Source organism: Homalodisca vitripennis, chromosome 7 (assembly GCF_021130785.1).
Source record: "Homalodisca vitripennis isolate AUS2020 chromosome 7, UT_GWSS_2.1, whole genome shotgun sequence".
NCBI lineage: Eukaryota > Metazoa > Arthropoda > Insecta > Hemiptera > Cicadellidae > Homalodisca > Homalodisca vitripennis.
The window spans coordinates 21,384,510-21,412,132 of record NC_060213.1 but is presented as its reverse complement, the minus strand read 5'-3'; the positions used below and the strand labels follow the sequence as shown (position 1 = coordinate 21,412,132).

The 27,623-nt window shown below is 32.9% G+C and overlaps 1 protein-coding gene across 1 annotated transcript in view; it reads left to right on the top strand.

Annotated features, from left to right (window-relative positions):
* The window catches only part of LOC124366635 (calcium/calmodulin-dependent protein kinase type IV-like), a 162,171-nt gene that overhangs the window by 71,746 nt on the left and 62,802 nt on the right, over window positions 1-27,623 (top strand). The window contains exon 2 of the mRNA XM_046823233.1: window positions 10,702-10,787. Within this exon, the coding sequence (XP_046679189.1) occupies window positions 10,702-10,787 (86 nt within the window). The remainder of the gene's footprint in view (window positions 1-10,701; window positions 10,788-27,623) is intronic.

Genomic DNA, 27,623 nt, shown 5'->3' with positions numbered 1-27,623 from the left:
GTATCTGCATTATTCACCATCAAGTATAGGCTAGTTTAATATTTAATATTGTTATTAACTAGAAAACTATGAAATAGATAAATTTTGCGATAGTGGAGAACACAATGTGGATTTGCTTAATATAACATTTTAAATATACACTTGCAATTGGTACGAATTCATTATGTATTCACCATCAAGTATAGGCTATTTAATATTTAATATTGTTATTAACTAGGAAAACTAAGAATTTAGAAAATTTTGGATAGTGGAGCACACAATGTGATTAGCATAATATACATTTTAATATAATTGCATTGGTTCGAATCTTATTATTCACCATCAAGTATAGGCTATTTTATTATTTAATATTGTTATTAACTGAAAAACTAAGAAATAGAAAATTTTGGATAGTGGAGCACACATTGGTGATTAGAATAAATTATACTATATTATTAAATTATACAGTGCAAAATGGTACGAATCTCTATTTTTCACCATTCATGTTATAGGCTAAGTTTAATAGTTTAATATTGTTAATTCAAACTAGGAAAAACTAAGAAATAGCAAAACTTTTGGATAGTGGAGCACACAATGTGGATTTGCTTAATAATATAACATTTTAATATATACATTGCAATTGGTACGAATCTTATTATTCACCATCAAGTTTATGGCTATTTTTAATATTTAAATAATTGGTTAGATTAACTAAGGAAAAACTAAGAAATAGAAAAATTTTGGATAGTGGAGCCACAACAATTGTGATTAGCATCAATATACATTTGTAAAAATATTACTATTGCGCAATAGGTAAGAATACTTATTATCCTCCATCACGCTATAGGCTATTTTAATATTTAATATATGTTATTAACTAGGACAAACTAAGAAATAGAAAATTTTTGGATAGTGGAGCACACAATGTGTTTTGTATAATATACATTTTTAAATATACCATTGCTATGGTACGAATCTTATTATTCTACTCAATTCATAGTATAGGCTATTTTTAATATTTAATATTGTTATTAACTAGGAAAACTAAGAATTACGAAAAATTTTTGGATAGTGGGAGCACACCAATGTGATTTGTAGAACGATAATATACATTTTAAATTTTACTTACATTGCAATGGTATGAATCTTATTAATTCACCATCAATTTATAGGCTCATTTTAATATTTAATATTGTTATTAACTAGGAAAAATCTAAAGAAATAGAAAAACTTTTGGATAGTGGAGCACACCAATGTGATTTGTATATATATATCCTTTAAATATACATTGCAAATTGGTTCGAATCTTTTTTATTCACCATCAAGTATAGGGCTAATTTTTAATATATTTAATATTGTTATTTAACTAGGAAAACTAAGAAAATAGAAAATTTTGGAATGATGTGGAGCAACACAATTTGTGATTAGCATAATATACATTTTTTAAATTTACAATTGTAATGGTACGAATTCTTATTTATTTCACCAATTCAAGTATGAGGCTATTTTAATATTTTACATATTGTTATTAACTAGGAAAAAACCTATGAAATAGAAAAGTTTTGGATGAGTGGAGCACTACAATGTGATTTGTAATAATATCCATTTTAAATATACATTGCCAATGGTACGAATATTATTATTCACCATCATGGTATAGGCTATTTTACAATATTTTAATAATTGTTATTTAACTAGGAAAACTAAGAAATAGAAAATTCTTGGATAGTGGAGCACACAATGTGATTAGCCATAATAATACAATTTTAAATTATAAATTGCAATGGATATGAATCTGTTATTCACCATCAAGTATAGGCTATTTTCTAATATTCTAATTATTGTTACTTAACTAGGAAATACTAAGAGGAATAGAAAAAATTTTGGATAGTGGAGCACACAATGTGATTTGTATAAAATATACTATTTTAATATATACCATTTCAATGGTTACGTATCTTAATTATTCACCATCTAGTTATAGGCTATTTTAAAATTTAAATATTGTTATTAACTAGGAAAACTAAGATATTAGAAAATTTTGGATAGTGGTGCACACAATTGTGGATTTTGGTATAATAATACATTTTTAAATATACATTTGCAATGGTACGCAAATTCTTATTATTCACTCATCAAGTATAGGCCTATTTTAATATTTAAATATTGTATTATTAACTAGGAAAACTAAGAAATAGAACATTTTTGGATAAGTGGAGCAACACAATAGTGATTTGTATAATATACCATTTTAACTATACCATTGCAATGGTACGAATCTTATTATTCACCATCAAGTATAGGCTATTTTTAATATTTTTTAATATTGTTATTAACTAGGAAAAACTATGAAAATAGAAAAATTTTGGATAGTGGAGCACCACAATGGTGATTTGTATAATATACCATTTTTAACATATACCATTGCGATGGTACGAATCTTATTATTCACCATCAAAGTATAGGTATTTTAATATGTAATATTGTTAATTAACTAGGAAAAACCTAAGAAATATGAAAATTTTTGGATAGTGGAGCACACAATGTGGATTAGCATTAATATACAATTTTTAAATATACATTGCAATGGTACGAATCTTAATTTATTCACCATCAAGTATAGGTCTATTTTAATTATTTACATATTGTTATAAACTAGGAAAACTAAGAAATAGAAAATTTTTGGATAGTGCGTGCACACAATGGGAATTAGCATAATATACATTTTAAATATACATTCGCAATGGGGATACGACTCTTATGTATTCACATCATGTATAGTGCAATTTTATAATATTTAAATATTGTTTATTAACTAGGAACAAACTAAGAAATAGATAACATTTAGGATAGATGGAGCCACACCTAATGTTGATTAGCCATAATATACATTTTAAAATATACATTGCAATAGCTAACTTAATCTTAGTATTCACCATCAAGTATAGGCTATTTTAAAATATTTTTAATATTGTTATAAATAAACTAGGTAAAAACTATGAAATAGAAAATTTTGGATAGTGAGGAGCACACCAATGTGATTTCGATATAATAGACCATTTTAAATTATATCATTGCCAATGGTACGAATCTTTATTATTCACCATCAAGTATAGGCTATTTTAATATTAAATATTGTTTATTAACTAGGAAAACTAACAGAAATAGAAAATTTTGGATAGGTTGGAGACACACAATGTGATTTGTATAATATTTATACATTTTTAATTTCACATTGCAATGGTATGGAAATCTTATTATTCACCATCAAGTATAGGCTAAATTTTAAATATTTTAATATTCGGTTATTTAACTTGGAAAGACTAAGAAATAGAAAATTTTTGGATAGGTGGCAAGCACCACAATGGTGATTTGTATTAATATCCATTTTAAAATATATCATTGCAATGGTACGAATCCTATTATGCACCATCAAGTATAGGCTATTTTAAATATTTAGATATTGTTATTAAACTAGGGAAAACTAAGAAATAGAAAATTTTTGGATAGTGGAGCACACAATGTGATTAGCATAATTTACATTTTCAATATACATTTGCCAATGGTACGAAATTCTTATTATACACCATCAAGTATAGGCTATTTTAATATTTAATATTGTATATTAACTAGGAAAACTAAAGAAATAGAAAAATTTTGGATAGTGGAGCACAACAATGTGATTTGTATTAAATATACAGTTTTAAATATACATTGCAATGGTACGAATATTATTAATTCACCATCAAGTATAGGCTATTTTAAATATTTTAATATTGTTAATTAACTAGGAAAACACTAAAGAAATAGATTAATTTCTGGATAGTGGAGCACACAATGTGATTAGCATAATAATACATTTTAAATATATACATTGCAATGGTACGATCTTATTATTTCACCATCACAAGTATAGGCTATTTTAATATTTAATATTGTTATTAACTAGGAAAAAACTAAATAAGAAATACCGTAAAATGCCCTTTGGATAGTGGAGCAATACAATGGGTGATTTGTAATAATATACATTTTAATATATTACAATTGCAAAATGGTACGAAATCTTATTATTCAACCATCAAGTATAGGATATTTTGAATATTTAATATTGTTATTAACTAGGAAAACTAAGAATATAGAAAATTTTGGATAGTGGAGCTCACACAAGTGTATTAGCATAATGTAATACATTTTAAAACTATACATTGCAATGGTACGAAATCTTATTATTTCACCATCATGTATAGGCTATTTTTAAATTATTTAATATTGTTATTAACTAGGAAAACTAAGATATAGAAAATTTTTGGATAGTGGAGCACACAATGTGATTTGTTTTAATATACATTTTAAATATAACATTGCAATGGGTACGAATATTATTATTCACCATCAAGTATAGGCTTATTTTAAAATATTAATATTGTTATTAAACATAGGAAAACTAAGAAATAGAAACATTTTGGATAGTGGAGCACACAATGTGATTAGCATAATATACATTTTAAATATACATTGCAAATGGTACGAATTCTTATTAATGTCGACCTTCAAATGTTATAGGGCTATTTTAGATATTTAATATTGTTATTAACTCTAGGAAAAAAAACTAAGAAATAGAAAATTATTGGATAGTGGAGCACCACAATGTGATTTGTATAATATACATTTTTAAATATTACATTTGCAATGGTACGAATTCTTATTATTCACCATCAAGTATTAGGCTATTTTCAATATTTAATATTGTTAATTAACTAGGAAAAAACTAAGAATAGAACATTTTAGGATTGTGGAGCACACCAATGTGAATTAGCATAATATACATTTTTAAATTATACATTGCAAGGTACGAATCTTATTAGTCTCACCATGCATGTATAGGCTATTTTCATATTTAATATTGGTTATTAACTAGGAATAACTAAGGAAATAGAAAATTTTGGATAGTGTGATGCACACAATGTGATTTGTATAATATTACATTTTAAATATTCATTGCAATGGTACGAATCTTATTGTTCACCATCAAGTTATAGGGCTATTTTAGATTTAATATTGTTATTAACTAGGAAAACTAAGAGAAATAGAAAATTTTGGCTAGTGGAGCCACATACAATTGTGATTTGTATAATATACATTTTAAATATACATTTGCAATGGGTACGAATCTTATTATTCTCCACCATCAAGTAATAGACTAATTTTTTTAATATTTAATATTGTGGTATTAACTAGGAGAAAAACTAAGAAATAGAAAATTTTGGATAGTGGAGCACACAATGTGATTTGCATAATATACATTTTTAAAATATAACATTGGCCCAAAAAAAAAAAATGGTACGAATCCTTATTTATTCACACATCAAGTATAAGGCTATTTTATATATTTAATATTGTTATTAACTAGGAAAACTAAGAAAATAGAAAATTTTGGAAAGTGGAGCACACAATGTGATTTGCATAATATACATTTTAAATATACATTGCAATGGTACGAATCTTATTATTCACCATCAAGTATAGGCTATTTTAATATTTAATATTGTTATTAACTAGGAAAACTAAGAAATAGAAAATTTTATTAATAATAAAATATAAAAATATATACTTGAGATAAAAACGTACAGTAGGTTAACAATTTTTTTCTATTCAACATTATGATGAATGTCTCGTCCCCTATGCCATGTGTACGCCCCCTTCACTAATAAGTGCACGCCCCATATAACTGTTAAACTGTTATTTCCTCATATTGTTTAGAGACAGCATTGTGAAACTCAAATAGATCTCAGTCTGCGTGTGAAGTAACATTGATTTACTTAGTGCACAGTCAGTAGCAGATGTTCCATTCAAACAGCTGTTACAATGGCTTCAAACCTGGTTAACCTACGATAGAGACAATAATAATATTTATTTGGATCTGGATAGACATTACGTGAGAAATCCTTTAGAGTTGGCCGTACTCAATCATTATCTCTTCAATGGCTGAGCGTTAGCATAACCTATCTACACTCGAGGGGCTGGAAGATTCTTTTTGGCAGTCCATCTATCTGCCTGCATGTCTGCATGATATCTTTAAAACGAACTGACTTGAAAGTTTATATGAAGCTTCATTTGCTATATTGGCAATACCAAGTTCGATGATAGTGCACGTCATATATGGGATTTGGCTGATCGTTTGCGAATATTTTACATTGGCCTTATAGGTAACTACAATAGCAAAGAGAAAATAGAAAAATAAATAAATTTATAAAACATTTACAAACTGAGTGCAATTATATGAAATTTTTAACATGTGACATTTTCTATCATATAATAAAATACAAAATAACAGAGTGAGAATTCAAGGTTATTAGTGGATGAAAAGCACACTTAGTGATTGATTTTAGCGCACTTTTGCATTCTAGTATCATCCCTAGCACAGAAACACTTTGATTACTTGAACAGTGCTATAAACTCGATCCTAGTTAAAAAAATTGTGAATAAATATGTGGCAAGATATCTGGATATTTCATCAGTGGACGTTAGTTTTGCATAGATAAGAATGGGTTCAATGGTGGTGCACGTTCAGTCATGTGGCTGAGCGTCATAGAAGCTTATCAATCAGTAAGCTGAGACAATTTCTCTTTTGTTAGCAGGGAGAAAGTAATGTCCATTTTAAATGATTGTCTATCCCTCTTTAATTGCACAGGACATTTCCAGAATGAAATGAAATATACATTTCAAATTTTGCATGCAACCTCAGGGAAGCCTGTCACGCAGCACGCTCGGTGTCGTACTCTTGTCTTGTTTGTTTATTTATTGGTTTTGTAATATTTGTTAACTATTTGTAAACAATAACACATCTTGTCTTGGAAATTCCTGGTAATTGAAATGTAGCTTAAAAAAGGTGTGAAAAATATATTCTATTTTATTGTATTGAACATTATAAGAATTCCGTAGAGTAAAGTAAGAGACAAATAAGATATTCTACAAAATAACGTTCATAGTTCAGTATGAAGTGGAGATGCAATAATTAAAAAAAGTAATAGAAATTTCTAGAAAAATAAATTACAATATTTCAATAGCGCAGTTTAGAACGTTTCACCGCGCTTCAATGCTGTGCGATAGTAATAAAAATAATAATAATAATAATAATTTTATTGCTTTAGAACATGTACATGTTATAGCAATTGTCAAAGAAGAAAATAAGCTAAAATTTTGGATTCATACATGACATCTAGGTTACTTTCATACATACAATTTATTCCATCCATCCTACTGCTCATTTATTCGAATTTCCCACTCTAGCACCAGCGTCAGTCAGCCAATTATGTGGTTACCCAAACATGTGCCATGAACTCGTCTGTATTGTAAAAAGCTTCTGAGAGCAATACAGTTTTCAGACGAGTTTTAAATGCCTTAGGCATTGCGGCACTTTTTATGAAATTTGGCAGTTTGTTGACAAACTGAGCTCTTGCCTGAGAAGGCAAACGCTCATGTACTACTGTCCTGTGTCTCCCAGTTCGGTAGTTGTCCCTGCCTCTAGTCTCATATGAGTGTATATCACTACCTCTGATGAGATTGCATTTTGACTTGAAAAACATAGACGTCTCTAGAATGTAGAGGCAGGGTAATGTCAACAGTTTTAGATTTCTGAATGCTGGTCTGCAAGACTCTCTCCATAGTAGTTTTGCAATAGTTCGAACGGCTTTTTTGAAGTGTAAACACTCTAGAGAAATGTGTATTTGCACAGCCTCCCCACAAGACCACTCCGTATGACGAGTAGGGGTATATCAATCCATAATACGCCGTCATCAGTACCTGAGTTGGGCAGTATTTGGATAGCTGCCTCAAAACATAAATGCCTGAGGTTAATTTTGAACAAACGTTGTCTACATGACTATCCCATGTCAACCCTCGATCAAGATGTATACCAAGGAATTTAGTCGAGTAGACTTCTTCGATCTCAGTCTCCTCCAACATCACTATAGGACTTTGATCAGAGACGGTCGGCCGCAAACGAAATTGAACAAACACCGATTTTGACAGGTTTGTTTTAAGATTGAGCTCATTGAAATGTTGAATTAAGTTGTTGAGCTCAGTGAATGTTGTCATTTCAAGTTGTGTGTTTGATTTTCCTTTGAAACAGAGAGTCGTGTCATCGGCATACTGGACTATTCGTCCTTGGTGCAAAGATGAGCCAGCATCGTTGACATACAATAGGAAGAGTAGCGGACTGAGAATGGAGCCCTGAGGAACACCAAAACCCAGCTCACCCCCCTCCGACCGTACGTCAGAAATTTTTACGAATTGTGTTCTATTACTGAGATACGATTCAAGCCACAAGAGTGGCACTCCTCGTATCCCGTAATACTCCAGTCTGTGTATTAGGGTGTTGTGATCAACGCAGTCAAATGCTTTAGATAAGTCAAGAAACACACTAAGTGTGTCTCTATGACTTTTAATTCCTTCCACTATCATCTCGACCAGCCCAACGACTGCGTGTATTGTCGACTTCCCACTTCGGAAACCGAACTGGTTTGATGATAGTAAGTTGTGTTTTTACAAAAAATTCAAGAGTCGACTGAGGAAGATGTTTTCAAAAACTTTACTGAAAACAGGTAAAATTGAGATGGGACGATAATTTTGAACTGATTTGGGGTCACCTTTTTTGAATATCGGGGTGATTTTGGCTTTTTTCAGAGAAGATGGAAATATTCCTGAGCGAAGAGAGAGATTTATTAAATGTTCAAGCGGCCTCAACAGGTGCCGTGCACATTGCTTAAGAAGCCACATTGAAACATGATTCAAATCGTTTGATTTTTTTGAAGGAAGGTCTCTCATCACTCTGGTAATTTCCTCCTCTGTAGTAGGAGCCAGAGCCATGGAAGCTGCTGGGCTCCGTACCAAAGTGGAATGTGGCTGATGCTGCTTTGGACTAAATCCTTGGTCAGCACCAACCGAGGCAAAAAAATTATTGAAAGCGTTCGCGACTTTGGCTGCATCGCTGACTTGATCGTTTCCAATCTGAAGCTCAATTTGTCTTTCAGTTGGTGGACTTTTATTTTTGATGATAGCCCATGCCGTTTTTGAAAAAATTGTTTGACGTGAGCAATTTTTCGGTGACGTCATATGCTTTTGCAGCTCTGATCACCTTTTTATAAATCCGCTTGTAATTTGTAAAAGAATTTTTGAAAGCCTCGTCACTCGAGTGCTTGTTGATTTCAGAGTAAAATCGTAATTTCTCCCTTGAAACCAAAATGCCTCTTGTAATCCATTCACATTTTTTTATTGTAGCCTTTTGATGGATTGTTTTTAGGGGACAGCTCACGTTCAGATGGAAAATAAAAGTGTCTTCAAAGTTCTTGAATTGTAACTCAACGGGATCTCTAAAAATTTAGACAGTTCCAACTCTCTCTCGAAAGAATAGAGTTTAGAAGAGCAATGTTTGAGGGCTTTGTGTTTCTGATTGTTGTTTGTATGATTGGATCCCGTGCTGGTTTGAGACCACTCACAATGGCCTGTTGGCCATCGTTGTCTAAGATGGCTGTGTTGATCACAGACACCCGGAGGTCAGTCAAATTTGATATGATGTTATCTATCGCAGTCGCTGAAGTGCTGGTAATCCTTGTTGGTGTGTCTATTGACCAGACAAGACCGAAGGACCCCAACAAGTCAGCGAAATGTTTCGTCAAGGGACCATCGATATCTAGGACATCGATGTTAAAATCTCCCATGACGATACATTTTCGATCCCTCCTTGTCATGTCAGTCAGGGGTTTTTCAAATTTGGAAAAGAATTGTTTTTCATCTCCGTTTGGGGACCTGTACAGTCCAATTACTTGGATTGTGCTGTTGTTTCTGTGAATGTCGAAAGGGATATTTGTGTACTCTATGTCAGTATTGGTTTAACCCTTCCAGTGCATTAAAGGTATTTAGATAGCCCTGATCAGTTCAGAAACTACACAGTACTCAGTACAATTCATGGTATAAGGCACATGCTATGAATTTCTATTGAATTAAACAAATTGATAGCTAGTAGTGAGTACACATTAGAAAGCAAAACTAAACAAGCCAATTTGCACAAATGAAAGAGTATTCTACACATAACGTAAATAAGGTAGGAAGACTTGGTTCATTGCTAATGTTGAGTTTAACGATATCGATGAATGTAAAGAGTTTCTGTTAAGCTTCTTCGTCGCCGACATTTTTTGGATTTCTTCATTAAACGTTCAGATTCCAGACTCTGAACTATCCAAACTCAACATTCTCATTGAAAGAGTATATTACAGTATTAATTTTACTTTACTCTTATCCTGAATTAATTAAATTGTTTTTTTTACTTTGATATATTTTGACATACATACTTCATCGAGCTTTTTCCTTTAATTGTTATTGATTTCTATATTTAATTTTACTTCAGTTATTCTGTTTATAAATTCCTTTTTCTTTTTCATACTACGTTTTGTTTGCTTAAAGATAATATAATTATTTATTTCTTTTATTATGTTTTTTCATAAACATTTTTTCATAATTTATGTTTTTATATTTTATTATATGGTTTTATATTTATAAAGTTTGATTGGTTGTTACCAATCTCTTGTGAATTTGGTTTTTTGTCAAATAACATCCTTTTGAAACTAATTATTTTGAAATATATTATTCTTTAAAATACCATTCGGAATAAATTAATAGTTGTTATTAGAACGTACAATTATATTTTAGGACTGTTTGTTACAGATGGAGGAGGGAGAGCAGGGGTCTCCACTATTAGACCGCTCAGGACGCCTGGAAGATTCTTACATAGTTGGCGTTCTTATAGGCAGGTGAGTTGACAGAAAATTGCTATATCGTTTAATATGCTATGGGTTACATAAATGTATATGTGCGCGCGCTCGTGTGCCTGTGTGCTGATCAAGTTACTTAAGGGCTGATATTCTTCCTCAAAGCTTTTGTTGCAAAAAGAATACTTTAGGGGGTCCTGCTTGGTATCGTTATTAATGATAATTCCCAACGTCAAAGATTGCTGAGCTTCTAACGAAAAAGAAAATGCTTCCAATAAAATTGTTGCTGAGCTTAAAGTTTGATTTAAATTTCGCACGTGAAAACATAATTTCATGTTTTTACGCATACAATGCGATTATTGCATATCTTTTTGGTAGTGGGTTTGTGAATTTCTATCCCTATGTTTTATCCGGTGATTTAATACACCTTTATAAACTTAATAATGAAGTATATAAAACATTTTGAACAGATTTATTTCAATAAAGTAGCAATTTTTTATCTTGCTATTATGAAAAAAACGTAGTATAGCTAGTTAAGCATATATGATTTTTTCCAGTGTATTTTTACACAAAATAGCTTTAGATTCACATTTAAAAACAATATGAGATAATCCCAGGTTTTTTCTTTCCTCTGAACTTGAAAGAGGGATATTTTGCATTTATATTGTCATAAAAAGCAGTATCTGAAACATTATTTTACTTTTATGTTACATTAAAATATCGTGGTGGAACATTTTAAGTATTCATTTTTTAAACAGAGAATGTTCCCTATTTTTATTGGTACGGTATATTTTAAACAATTTAATTTAAACAAGCGTATCGGTTATCACAATATTCGTTTCATATTTCAAAGTTTTAACCCATCTAATTCATATAGGGTGAGGAAGAGATTTGTTTCATTTATCTTGTTCATTAGTTAACGCGGGTAGTAGTATTCCCGCATAATTCATATAGGGTGAGGAAGAGATTTGTTTCATTTATCTTGTTCATTAGTTAACGCGGGTAGTAGTATTCCCGCATAATTCATATAGGGTGAGGAAGAGATTTGTTTCATTTATCTTGTTCATTAGTTAACGCGGGTAGTAGGATTCCCGCATAATTCATATAGGGTGAGGAAGAGATTTGTTTCATTTATCTTGTTCATTAGTTAACGCGGGTAGTAGGATTCCCGCATAATTCATATAGGGTGAGGAAGAGATTTGTTTCATTTATCTTGTTCATTAGTTAACGCGGGTAGTAGGATTCCCGCATAATTCATATAGGGTGAGGAAGAGATTTGTTTCATTTATCTTGTTCATTAGTTAACGCGGGTAGTAGGATTCCCGCATAATTCATATAGGGTGAGGAAGAGATTTGTTTCATTTATCTTGTTCATTAGTTAACGCGGGTAGTAGGATTCCCGCATAATTCATATAGGGTGAGGAAGAGATTTGTTTCATTTATCTTGTTCATTAGTTAACGCGGGTAGTAGGATTCCCGCATAATTCATATAGGGTGAGGAAGAGATTTGTTTCATTTATCTTGTTCATTAGTTAACGCGGGTAGTAGGATTCCCGCATAATTCATATAGGGTGAGGAAGAGATTTGTTTCATTTATCTTGTTCATTAGTTAACGCGGGTAGTAGGATTCCCGCATAATTCCATCTCGTTTAATTAAAACGGATGCGAACTAAAGTCTCTGTGGTGAATAGCTAATGCAATTAGCACATTATTAGGTTAAATTATGCAAATGTATGCTCAATAAATACTCGTATTTGTAGCTAATTGAGGTGGCAGAGGCACTGGTATTTGATTTATATAAGTCTGAGAACGATATTCTACAATAAGGATCTTCTATGCTAAAAGAAGATACATTGTAAACGGAGATGACGGATCTGCTTATTACCGAAGATATATTTCAATTTATGTCAACAAGAAACAAAAATAAATTCACGGCTTTTATATTTTATACAATGCTTCCTTCCTCCACAACTTATAAAACCTGAAGTTAATAAACCACAATATGGCAAAAATTTTGGGGAAGACAGATAATTTTTCTTGATCAGATTATTCCAGTCAGATTTTTCAACACAAGTAAGAACAATGGCAACATTATTTTACAATACACTGAATTAAATCGTTACCACTTTGAGTAACTTTATCAAATTGGCCGAATACGGTCTACTACAGTACTAGTAAAATTTAATGATTAATCCAGAAAAAAACTAAATTTCTCCATTTCCATATTAAATACCGAAATTTTTCATATGGTTTTTCTTTTTTCTAAATAGTTTTAAAATTAGTACCAGGAACAAAATGTCCTGGAATCTAAACAGACTCAAGTCTTTTTAGATTCCATTAACTTGGCACCGCCACATTAATAATTTACTGAACACACTTTACTAGCGTTATTTGTTCTTCTCACTCTTTCGCGTGTTGTTGAGAAACGCATTTTCAAACCGGTTTTCTTTGCCTATGCTCATTCTCATCTAAGTATGGAACAATATTTTAGGGAAATACCCCTGGCTCTGAAAAAGTGTTTTTTATGCAAAAGAAAATGGTATGAATGATAAATTCTGCCCCTTTTAGTGAATCGCGCTTGACGCACTTTAAAGTTACTTCCTCTTCCTTCTCTTTTCATTATTCAAAATCTACTTTGCGTCAAAGCGAAGCAAGAAAAGCTTTTTTTAATAGCACTCACTATCACTCTAATTTCACAAGAAACTCTCAATTTCTCCAGTATCCTATTAACAATACAAGCTTTCTGGAAAGGTCCCCACTTTTTACTTGTATACAAATTTACAGTCATATGCCACTTTCGATAACGAAAGAAGAATCGATTCAAACTACTATCTAAATACTATCTACTTTCTCACTGTTTCTACACAGTAGCTGAGTACTTGGTTTCTCCATTAGGACTTTGAGGTATTCTACTTGCTACAACAAAAAACGAGACAATGGTACAATTTTTGGTGCATTAGATATATAGTTCAATAATTAGTTAAGTATACAATTTGTAATTGACAAGTCTTACTGTCTCTCCAATTGTACTTTCTAAGCCTAATTGCTGGATCGTATTTATACTACTAGCCAGCTAATAGAAGTGCCAGAGACTGGTGATTGATTTATTACATCTGAGTTCGATATTCCAGAATGTTGGATCGTACTGTGAACCATTGAGATCTTACTGTTCTGTTATTTCTGTTGTCAAAGTGTTATTCCATCTTTTTTACAGGGCGTTATTAGTACAGGTTAACTTAACGAAAATCACTTAAATGGTCCCCTGAGATTGCAAAATTATACTACTAGGGATTTTGATTAAATATAGATCTGCAATATTTCTGCAGTATTGGTGAAAATAATTTTTAATTGAGAGAGCAACAAAGTAACCTATCATTGTTTGTTATCGTTAGTGCAATGACCCAGAAGGGTGAGAGACAGGAATCCTCTCACCACATGAAGAGAGTTTAATTAACGCAATGTAATGAGTTAGATACGAGCCCCAGTTGGCCTAATTATTTACCAAGAAATTTTTCAAAGTTTTTGATTGCGTGTAGTAACTCGGTAATGGAGGGATTATATAAGTACTTTAACATTTCCCGTGCCGGAAAAGCCATGCTGAGCTGTGCAGTTGTTATTTAACGATGACACGGAAACGACATCAGGTTATAGCAACCCTTCCGCCGGAAATGTTGTAGAGTCTGTGATTGCGTGTAGGAACTCGGTACTGGAGGGATTCTATAAGTACATTTTAACATTTCCCGTGCCGGAGAAGCCATGCTGAGCTGTGCAGTTGTTATTTAACGATGACACGGAAACGACATCAGGTTATAGCAACCCTTCCGCCGGAAATGTTGTAAAGTCTGTGATTGCGTGCAGGAACTCAGTACTGGAGGGATTCTATAAGTACATTTAACATTTCCCGTGCCGGAGAAGCCATGCTGAGCTGTGCAGTTGTTATTTAACGATGACACGGAAACGACATCAGGTTATCGCAACCCTTCAGCCGGAAATGTTGTAGAGTCCATGATTGCGTGTAGGAACTCGGTGCTGGAGGGATTCTATAAGTACTTTAACATTTCCTGTGCCGGAGAAGTCATGCTAAGCTGTGCAGTTGTTATTTAACGATGGCACGGAAACGATATCAGGTTATCGCAACCCTTCAGCCGGAAAGGTTGTAGAGTCCATGATTGCGTGTAGGAACTCGGTGCTGGAGGGAATCTATAAGTACATTAACATTTGCTGTGCCGGAGAAGCCATGCTGAGCTGTGCATTTGTTATTTAACGATGGCACGGAAACAACATCAGTTTATCGCAACCCTTCAGCCGGAAAGGAACTTTAAGTGATTCGCCTCCTGGCGCGCCTATTTGTTCTCTCGATCACCACCACCTGTGTACTTTTCCGTACAAGCACCTGGCGATAAATGAGCTTCTTTTTTGGCAAACTTTGTATTTTATTTTTTTTAGTAGCTTTTAATATAATTATGAAATATGTTTGTATTTCAGGATACAGCCATGCAATGGTTATTACAGGTTAATTTTATCTGTTTAAATTGCAATAACAAAGAAAACCAATAAGTTAATATACTATAAAATTAACAACGTAAATTTCATTCATACCGTATAAAACCGTGTTTCTCGAAATTTATGGTGTTTCAGTGGTGGTCGTGAAGTACTAAAAAAAGTCTTTTGATCAGTTCTAAAATTTCACGCCCATTGTTAACACAATAACGTACTACTGTAGGATGTTAGCATTCACACCGATAGGGTAATAGTGTACCAACTAAATAAGTTAAGTTTGATAACCATTGAGATTACTGGATTGGAAAACCTAAGGAATTTCCTGAAAAGACTTTCAGTGATGATTTCGTATGGCTGTTGATAAATCCACCCTCCGACCATGGGCATTATCACTTAAGGTGATAGAGTACAGTAGAATAGGTTTAGTTGATGTAGGTTAGAGAGCCTATCAAAGCATGGTACCCTCATCATCAACAGTGCTTTAAAAGAGTTCGTTTTCAAAATCAAAATGTCATCCACTTCCAACCGGGCTGGTCAAATGCCTTGTCTTATTGAGGGCTTTCTATAGTACGATACTTTCTATAGTATGATACTTTCTAAACCAAAAGCTACCCTGTCAGTTGCAGCGAGCCATCCTACCGTCGAACCCTGAGTCCTTTTGATACTCCTATTCAAATACACAAATCCTATAGTATATCTAATTAAGGAAACAGGATTTTCACAGAACTTTTTCATTGTTTAGTGACACAAGAAATCAATAAACATTAAGTTTCAAGATCTGCAATTTGATCTCTTCCTCTTTTCTATAACTAACCTTACACATGACTAAATCTAGGTTAAAATACTAACAAAGCGTTGTGACACGCATGTCAGAAATCACAACAACCATGTTATGTGTCAACTCAGTAACACTTTAATGAGGATACAGATTTCTCAAAAACACCATCTGATATTTTTTGTTCTAGTTTCCGTATCCCTTTCACAAAATTCTTACCATCAGAATAAATACTATGAAACGCTTAGTTTCTCAAAACATTATCCCATAGTTTTCATTCTGGTTTCAGTATCCCTTTCACACCAGTATTACCACCAAGAAAAATACTCGTAAATTTTTAGTCCTAGGTTACTGATACCTCAAAAACATAATTCCAGCGTCAAAGCCAGTCAGTTATAAATAAATAACTGCTCAGCAAAGGATTTACTATTGAAAATGAAAGACTCTGTAAAATAACAAGGATTTAAATGCTTAATATTACATTATCTATCACCGATTGTCCAAACCAGTAATGTTCGGCTGAGGTTAAGAGAATATTAAAAATTATTAAAAGTTTTTATGAGAATAAGTTAAATATCTTATCGCCTCTTTGTTGAAGTCTATCAGCAGCACGCCGCAGTTTATATTGTATTTCATGTATGATAAATGCTTTCCCCCTTTTATTCTGGGAGAAAATAAAAATCTGCCCTACTGTTACTTATATACGTATACTTAAACGAATAGATATAATTGTAAATGGCTGACGAAGATAAATTTAATATTATATTTCAATATACTCTCAAATATTTTTATTGTTACATCGGCACAGCATCTGTTTTATTTCATATTCTGTGAAGTTGTTAAGTTTTCATAATGAATCGCATTCTGCATTCTGCAGTGCATTCTGCAGTGCATTCTGCAGTGCATTCTGCTACTGAGGAACATGAAAGTCAATCTTTTCCACCACAATAGCTGCTTCTTCATTCGTTACAATTCAATTTGAACGTTATCTTTTATTACCAGAACAGAATGACTTGTATAGAGGAATATAAAATTTAAACTAATCGATGAAAGGTATATATATATGATTAGATTACAGAAGACTAGTTAAACATATTTAATATATCAAGAAAAACTGCAAAAAGTATTTTGTAAGTAAAGATTTTTGATAAATCAAAAGAGAATTTTCGTCAATATGAAGTATTAAATAGTCCATAACCTTGGTAGTAAATTATCATCATTAATAAATAAATCCAAACTAAATACAATACTACCTAGTTACCTAGTTTGTAGGGGGAAAAGATTAACATTGTAATAAATAAAGTCATTTGTCATAAGATGTCTTACGAAAGAATTTAACTTCCTTTAATTCTATTGACAACAATAAGTTAGAGGTTTGCAAATTAATCTATTGCTAAACCTTCTCGATGCTATAAGTTTCATTCTACTATCCTCAAATTGGTCGACCCATGTTGAACTGTACAGAAACGTACAGTGTATGTATTACTTAGGACAGGATGACAATCCAATATTGTATACAACAAGTTAGCAGGATCTCGCCTGTATTGTTACCGTACAGTGTATGTATTACTTAGGACAGGATGACAATCCAATATTGTATACAACAAGTTAGCAGGATCTCGCCTGTATTGTTACCGTACAGTGTATGTATTACTTAGGACAGGATGACAATCCAATATTGTATACAACAAGTTAGCAGGATCTCGCCTGTATTGTTACCGTACAGTGTATGTATTACTTAGGACAGGATGACAATCCAATATTGTATACAACAAGTTAGCAGGATCTCGCCTGTATTGTTACCGTACAGTGTATGTATTACTTAGGACAGGATGACAATCCAATATTGTATACAACAAGTTAGCAGGATCTCGCCTGTATTGTTACCGTACAGTGTATGTATTACTTAGGACAGGATGACAATCCAATATTGTATACAACAAGTTAGCAGGATCTCGCCTGTATTGTTACCGTACAGTGTATGTATTACTTAGGACAGGATGACAATCCAATATTGTATACAACAAGTTAGCAGGATCTCGCCTGTATTGTTACCGTACAGTGTATGTATTACTTAGGACAGGATGACAATCCAATATTGTATACAACAAGTTAGCAGGATCTCGCCTGTATTGTTACCGTACAGTGTATGTATTACTTAGGACAGGATGACAATCCAATATTGTATACAACATGTTAGCAGGATCTCGCCTGTATTGTTACCGTAAAGTGTATGTATTACTTAGGACAGGATGACAATCCAATATTGTATACAACATGTTAGCAGGATCTCACCTGTATTGATACCGTGCAGTGTATGTATTACTTAGGACAAGATGACAATCCAATATTGTATACAACATGTTAGCAGGATCTCGCCTGTATTGTTACCGTAAAGTGTATGTATTACTTAGGACAGGATGACAATCCAATATTGTATACAACATGTTAGCAGGATCTCGCCTGTATTGTTACCGTACAGTGTATGTATTACTTAGGACAGGATGACAATCCAATATTGTATACAACAAGTTAGCAGGATCTCGCCTGTATTGTTACCGTACAGTGTATGTATTACTTAGGACAGGATGACAATCCAATATTGTATACAACAAGTTAGCAGGATCTCGCCTGTATTGTTACCGTACAGTGTATGTATTACTTAGGACAGGATGACAATCCAATATTGTATACAACATGTTAGCAGGATCTCGCCTGTATTGTTACCGTACAGTGTATGTATTACTTAGGACAGGATGACAATCCAATATTGTATACAACAAGTTAGCAGGATCTCGCCTGTATTGTTACCGTACAGTGTATGTATTACTTAGGACAGGATGACAATCCAATATTGTATACAACAAGTTAGCAGGATCTCACCTGTATGTAGTATTACTTAAGGATGACAATCCAATATTGTATACAACAAGTTAGCAGGATCTCGTATGTATTCTTGTACAGAGTATTACTTAGGACAGGATGACAATCCAATATTGTATACAACAAGTTAGCAGGATACCGTACAGTGTATCTTAGGACAGGATGACAATCCAATATGTATACAACAAGTTAGCAGGATCTCGCCTGTACGTACAGTGTATGTATTACTTAGGACAGGATGACAATCCAATATTGTATACAACAAGTACAGGATCTCACCTGTATTGTTACACACAGTGATTATTACTTAGGACAGGATGACAATCCAATATTGTATACAACAAGTTAGCAGGATCTCACCTGTATTGTTACCGTACAGTGTATGTATTACTTAGGACAGGATGACAATCCAATATTGTATACAACAAGTTAGCAGGATCTCACCTGTATTGTTACCGTACAGTGTATGTATTACTTAGGACAGGATGACAATCCAATATTGTATACAACAAGTTAGCAGGATCTCGCCTGTATTGTTACCGTACAGTGTATGTATTACTTAGGACAGGATGACAATCCAATAATGTATACAACAAGTTAGCAGGATCTCACCTGTATTGTTACCGTACAGTGTATGTATTACTTAGGACAGGATGACAATCCAATATTGTATACAACAAGTTAGCAGGATCTCGCCTGTATTGTTACCGTACCGTGTATGTATTAGGACAGGATGACAATCCAATATTGTAGTAACAACAAGTTAGCAGGATCTCGCCTGTATTGTTACCGTACAGTGTATGTATTACTTAGGACAGGATGACAATCCAATATTGTATACAACAAGTTAGCAGGATCTCGCCTGTATTGTTACCGTACAGTGTATGTATTACTTAGGACAGGATGACAATCCAATATTGTATACAACAAGTTAGCAGGATCTCACCTGTATTGTTACCGTACAGTGTATGTATTACTTAGGACAGGATGACAATCCAATATTGTATACAACAAGTTAGCAGGATCTCGCCTGTATTGTTACCGTACAGTGTATGTATTACTTAGGACAGGATGACAATCCAATATTGTATACAACAAGTTAGCAGGATCTCGCCTGTATTGTTACCGTCCAAACGGTACACGGGAGAAAGGGAAGGGAATGTTCTGCGACGCGGTCATGAAAGTCGAAATGAACTCCGCAAGTTATTGCTTCGCCTCCAACATGTGCCCGTTGTTTCAATTTACTTCTTTTGTCCACATTCATTCACTTTACAGTATACTCGTATGTGTTCTTCAATATTTTGTGTACATTTTTTACATTCATTTCCATGTTGGTGGAATGAAATAGTTTTAGTCCTATAAATCACAAGAATGAATATTTTATTGTTCCTAACTACCATAAGAACGTCGAATGGTTCATAATTATATTTAAAAAAAATGTTATTATTTTATTATTAGAAAGCTATGAATGCCAAGTCATTTATTTGACACAATATATAACCTGCCCATAGTTTTATGCACACGTCATACAAACTTAAGGCATTTGATAAAATTACAAATTTTAGTAACAATACATTACTATATTGTATTACTACAAAGCAATAATTAAATTTTACAATTAAAACTAAAACTGAGTCTGCCGGCCTCACATAGCGCTACTCGAAGGTCTACTGTAGACCAACCAAGTAGGGCTCTTAAACGTACTGAAGTTAAAAGTATTAGTATAATTCCTAAGTTTACAACCACCCCAAAGTAAGGTAAAAGTTTTCGGATATAATGATGTGTATATGTATTAAAAATTATCCAAATAGATAAGATAAAAGAACACTTTAAAAATTCGACACCGACAGAATAACAGTTTTAAAAGAACAGCAAATATGTTTTATTTGGCTACTCCAAACATTGGCTTCTTGTCAGGGACGTTTTAGACGTACTTGTTATGTATCAGATGCATGATGGAACCATAATATTAATTAATTACACTGTTAAATCCAGTCTTAAGCTAATTTATGATTTTATTTCCAGGGTTTATTCTGTACATAAGAATTTACATACACATTTTACATAAATGACAATTTTCACACATTGTAACTTACTTTGTTTAAAGTTTGTTACTGACGATGGAAGGTATAAAAAGGTCTTGCCATCGTTATTTAGTTTTTTTTTTTAATTTAGTTTTTCAGTTACACGTAATTTTTATTTATACACATTCCATTAATATTGCATTTTTGTTTTTAAATACAATTAAAGTTTTAAAACAATTTTCAAAAAGGCGATCTCTCTTTGTAATCAAATACTGACTCTCGTTATATGCAAAAATATTATTGAATAAAATACCGGAGAGAATTTGTACTTAATCTATTTTGTACTGCAATGGTTACACGAGCCAAAGAGAAGAAATCGCAAATTTTGCCTTTGGTGGTGTGACGGGGAGGAGCGGAGAGGGGAAGGGCCTGAGGGAGAGATGATACGGCGTGATATTGCACCTCAGAACATTGATAACTTTACACCCTCCGGGATCTTATAACAAAGTTTCACACCCTCTGTGTGCACCCGTCCAACAGCCTTTGTAGTTTGTCGTGTCTTGCCGCTTCGTACTTGGACATAGCGTCGTCTTATTCATTACTATTATAACAACCATTGTACTAGTATAACAATATTAAGTTGTGTCTTCACTTTTAATATTGCAATACAAACATTTTTAATTTACAGGCGTTTCCAATATCTTAATGTTAAAATAAAAATATAATTATATTAATCTAAAAATAAACGGAGTTATAAAAATAATTCTAGGGAACTGTTAATAGTAAAATTTGAATTTAATTATTTATACAATGCTTTTCCTAGAATTCGTCTACTGAGTAGAATGCACTAGACACCAAACCTTTACCGGTTTTCTGCTGAATGAATTGTTATTGGTTTCGAATTTTAAAAATTCTGGGGGTGTGGTGCAAAATCTGACATCTGGTTGTGGGAGATACCTGGTATTTTATTTCTAGCATTGGTTATATCATAAGACTGGCCATTACTGGTAAAAATGAGACGATAATAAAAAGTTAATACATTTTGCTAAAAACTAGCAAAGTACGTGAGTATTGAAATGAAACATCGGAATTACAGTATTAATTAAGTTTCACACCAATTCCATTTATTCACGTTTTCAATAGAAAAAAGTAAGTAATACGTGTAATAGTTGCATAGTAGAGAGTTTATAATTTACTTTAAAATTTAACGAAATTGTAAACAATTTACCATAGATTTTTAGCGTGACAATGATGGAATATAGCTTTAATAATAATATTGAATTTAAATACAAAAACAGCTTCTTTGCATCCATAATAATGGCTTCACTGAAATTTTGGTTAGTAGGACGTTTGTAATTGTTAAAACGTTTGGCGCAGGTCAGTATCTGTCGGATGTTGAGGTAGCCGATTTGTGCCATTTAAAAATAGAATCAGCTTCAATATTATGTCTTAAATGTCTTTGTCATCTCTGGGGAAGGACTAGCCGCTTTGCTTTGAGATGATTTTCGTAGGAAGTGCCAAATGGGTTCCAAGAGTAAGAGTGGAACGAGTGAAGTTCGAAATTGTTCAAAGTTACAGATGAGAAGCAGGACTACAATTGATATTTTGAGAGGTTACCTATACAAAATTATAAAACAGATCGAAAGATAATCATACGATTGGTCGAAAGATATTGAACAGTATGGAGTGCCTACTAGTTGACAGTTCAATAACTTTCATAGATTTGATATTCAGAGAATAACGAACCCCTTTATGGGGACGCTGACGTGATTAATAGGAACACATTTATACTGCGGTATGATGAGAACGTTCGGATTGAACTGAAAGTGGAATAGGCTATTTCACAGTTCATTCACTCCTGCATTCCAGAGGCACATCTGTTGTGCGGTTTTATTTCTCACCAACTCCGATTGCATTTCTGATAAAAGTCCTGCCTGATCTATTAGTAACACATAACTGTGTTATTGATCTTGATTACCTTATATTTTATATTTTGTAATCAGCCTCGTCAAGTTCAAGCTGAACGCAGAACAATGATTTCAAATATTTTATGTTAACGGGACCAAATTCTGAGTGCATTTTAAAAGAACAGATTAAGTTCTCAAAATAAATATTGGCTGAATGTTATATCTGCCTTATAATAATTTTAAATGTACTTAAACTGTGGGGTTTTATAAAATTTCAATCTTTAATTGACCACCAAATTTGATAGAGTAACAATAATGACCTCTATTTTGTGCCTTTCTTCTTCTGGCACAATACCTTTAAAATTATGTATCAATTGCAGGAAGTTCTTATTTAAAAATGTTTACTTACCCCCAAAGTACCCCATTTTTCGGGGGAGGGAGTAAAAAATTGTCATACATCATAAAATTCCATATAAACATCGGCTAAAGTAGATCTCTCCATCTATATTCATAAGAAATTTTGTAGGAGGGTAGGACTTTTAATACAACTGATATAAAACTAACAACGAGATAGAAATGTATAGCTTAGACCAAAACCTTACTCTTTCAGCTATTTTTCACAAATTTGAAACTTTATGTCCCGTACTTTTTTCGGAACCCATTCTCGAAATGTTGAAATACGCTTAAAATAGTCTATAGTAGATAAAATCCTTACCTTCTTTTTATATAGAAAGATCTTCAACTACTAAGCACACTTGGTGATCCAAAGAAATTTACATAATATTATCTTCAACCACAAAAGGTAACTGTAGGTAAATTTTAGCATGGAATACTCAATACGCCGTTATTAATAAGTCAGAGGAACACAAATTTAATAGAGAGAGACAGAGAGAGAGAGAGAGCAAGAGATACATTACAGCCCAAACCATGAGTGAGGCAATTGCCATCGAAAACAATAGAACATTCATTTGAAAGTGAGAGAGACACTCTTGTTCAGTGCAAACCGATTCTCCAGTATTCAGTATTTTTGAAATTGGATTTTATTTGTCTGACGAAGTTTTCCTACACTAGTTAATTATCTCATACGTAGATGAATGTCTAAGTACATTTACATAATATGAAATAATCTAATTATAAAATATGCTAGCTAGTTTCATATTATTGTAATGAATTTGCACAGAATGCTTGATAAAATATTTATAGTTTTTTATGCAAACTGCGTGTAAATAAATGTTGTTTAAATACTTATTTTGAATTGCTTAACATTTAATGATATCCCAAGCTATTAATAGGAATATAATGAGCACGTAACAGAAATTTTGTTTTACTAGTCATATATATGTACTTATGTGTTCAGAGTAAATATTAAATATGTATCTGATAAACAGAATGCATCGTGCAGGAACTCGCTGACGCGAGGTGGGATTACATTATCATAATTCATTACATACACGATTAATCGTGATAACAAACGTGTATGGTAGAGACGGTTTGAGTCCAATCGTAGCAAATCCTACAAACACGTAATTTACGTCGCTCCCTAGTTTAATTTGACAGTAAATAGGACAGTTTTATTTTTCCGTAGGTAATTACAAGCTGTAAATTGAACCATCAGACTAACAAAGGTTAGACGTGTTTACAGTAATATAACCCACGTTTGACGTAACTAGGAGAACCGTTACTAATGAAAAATTAATGTTCAACAGTTACCACAGTTCCAATTGGTTGAGATAGTAGTGTAACAGACTCAAGACGGGAGGTCGCAGGTTCAAATCTCAGACATTGACTGATCCCTTTCTCTGAGATTTTATGTTCTTTAAATATATATTCCTTTTAAACAGTAGTAATATTTATTTAATTATGTTATTTTAAAGTTTTTTTTTATATTTTATCCAAATTGTATCGTAGCTGATAATGTTATAAATTAAATATCTTTTATTATTTTTATAAATAATTTAATCTTAATATATTAAACTCTTTTTATTTATTGTTGATATTTGATTTGTATTCGTTGTCTGTTATTGATATTTAACTGTATTTTAACTAACTAATTATTTTATATTTTATTGCATATATATTTATTATTATCATAAACATGTCGTGGCTTAGTTTATCAAGCCACAGAACCCAAGTAGTTAAAATCTCAAACCAACTTTTAACACCAATATATATTATGTATGGTATTCTTTAGGGCTCTATCTATCCTCAGTCCAATTATTTTCCTGGTCTATGTCAATGACATGCAGCACTATGTATCACTACTGCACGGGAGACTCGTGCAGTATGCTGACGACACGGCTCTCTGTTTCAATGGAAAATCCAAGGAAGTATAGGAACAACGGGCTTTTGTTGATCTGAACAATTTGTGGAGTACGAACTCAAAATATTGATATAATGAATCGTTAACAATTCTTACGTATTGACCTCAGTAACTTACTCGCATATACGAAAATAACCGATACAAACACAGGTAAACAACCGATGAAACTGAAGAAAGCCTTACGTCAGAGGTTTTATTGTCGGTATACACTTACGTAATTTAGTGAAGCCGAGTATTTACTCGGGAGAACTGCTGTAAATACTCGCCAAATTAGTTCGACAGGTACGAACTGGCAGACGTTCAGATCACAAAACTTCGGGCTATCACTCCGACTTATGTGTAGAAAACATTACATAAAATATAGGCATTTTAATGTGCTATTGGGCAATATAAGGAAAGGCTACAATCAGCCAACATCCCAATACCATCGAGTGGGAATCACAATTAATCAATACTGCAATATTACTGACCGCTACTGACGCAGCCAATATCTCAATATCATTTAGTGAAAATCACAATTATTGAACATTAGAATATCACTGACCGGAACTACAATCAGCCAACATACCAATACCATCGAGTGGGAATCACAATTAATCAATACTGCAATATTACTGACCGCTACTGACGCAGCCAATATCCCAATAGCATTTAGTGAAAATAACAATTATTGATCATTAGAATATCACTAACCGGAACTACAATCAGCCAACATCCCAATATCATCGAGTGGGAATCACAATTAATCAATACTGCAATGTTACTGACCGCTACTGACGCAGCCAATATCCCAATATCATTTAGTGAAAATCACAATTATTGAACATTAGAATATCACTGACCAGAACTACAATCAGCCAACATCCTAATACCATCGAGTGGGAATCACAATTAATCAATACTGAAATACTACTGACCGCTACTGACGCAGCCAATATCCCAATAGCATTTAGTGAAAATAACAATTATTGATCATTAGAATATCACTGACCGGAACTACAATCAGCCAACATCCCAATATCATCGAGTGGGAATCACAATTAATCAATACTGCAATATTACTGACCGCTACTGACGCAGCCAATATCCCAATATCATTTAGTGAAAATCACAATTATTGAACATTAGAATATCACTGACCGGAACTACAATCAGCCAACATCCCAATACCATCGAGTGGGAATCACAATTAATCAATACTGCAATATTTACTAACCGCTACTGACGCAGCCAATATCCCAATAGCATTTAGTGAAAATAACAATTATTGATCATTAGAATATCACTGACCGGAACTACAATCAGCCAACATCCCAATATCATCGAGTGGGAATCACAATTAATCAATACTGCAATATTACTGACCGCTACTGACGCAGCCAATATCCCAATATCATTTAGTGAAAATCACAATTATTGAACACTAAAATATCACTGACCGCTACTGACGCAGCCAATATCCCAAATCATTTAGTGAAAATCACAATTATTGAACACTAAAATATCACTGACCGCTACTGACGCAGCCAATATCCCAATATCATTTAGTGAAAATCACCATTATTGAACACTACAATATCACTAACCGTAACTACAATCGGCCAATATCCCAATATCATCTATCGTGAATAACACGCAGTCAATATCATAATATTAGCAAGCGGCAACAGTTAGTTAATTTCACAGTATTATCAACCGTGCTCTAACGCGGTCAACATGGCAATTTCACCCATTGTGAACTACACGCAGTCAATATCACAATTTGATCCACCGAGAACACCAATATTTATCAGTTATAAATAGATTACTTGAATCATATCAAACGGTTGAACTAAATGCAGTCAATATCACAATTTCATCCCCTGAAATACACCAGTAAAAATCACAATATCATCTACCGTGAATTACACCAGTCAACATTACATTCACAAATATGTCTAACTGGAAAGTTGAATGTGAGGGAACTTAAAACTGCCGGAGTTAGTCAAGTTCAACTCGTAACCTTGTAGTGTAATTAGTAAGTTACAACTTAAGCCGATTGTTAAACTGGAGTTGCTTACAATCACAGACAGCGAGATATTTTGTTAATTAGACACAGTTACAGTAAAATACTACGATTTACTCAGTGAATAAATGTGACAAGTGCCATGCTTTCTGTTACGAGGGAAATACTTGGGAGAGAGTATTGTGCATAATTAATGTTTACAGATAACATTCTAAGCAGGTTGAGATATGTTCTATAACGATATGTATACTGCAATGAATTCAATTGCCATTTTCAATCAAAATGATGATTATCTCCCTTTTACTAAATGAAGACCTAAGTTAGATTGAACCTACTGTAGTCATATGGTATACGATATATAAGCTGTCCAACTTGGCAGCAGAACATCGGCATTAGCGACCAGCCAAATACAAAGTTAGATTGAACCTACTGTAGTCATATGGTATACGATATATAAGCTGTCC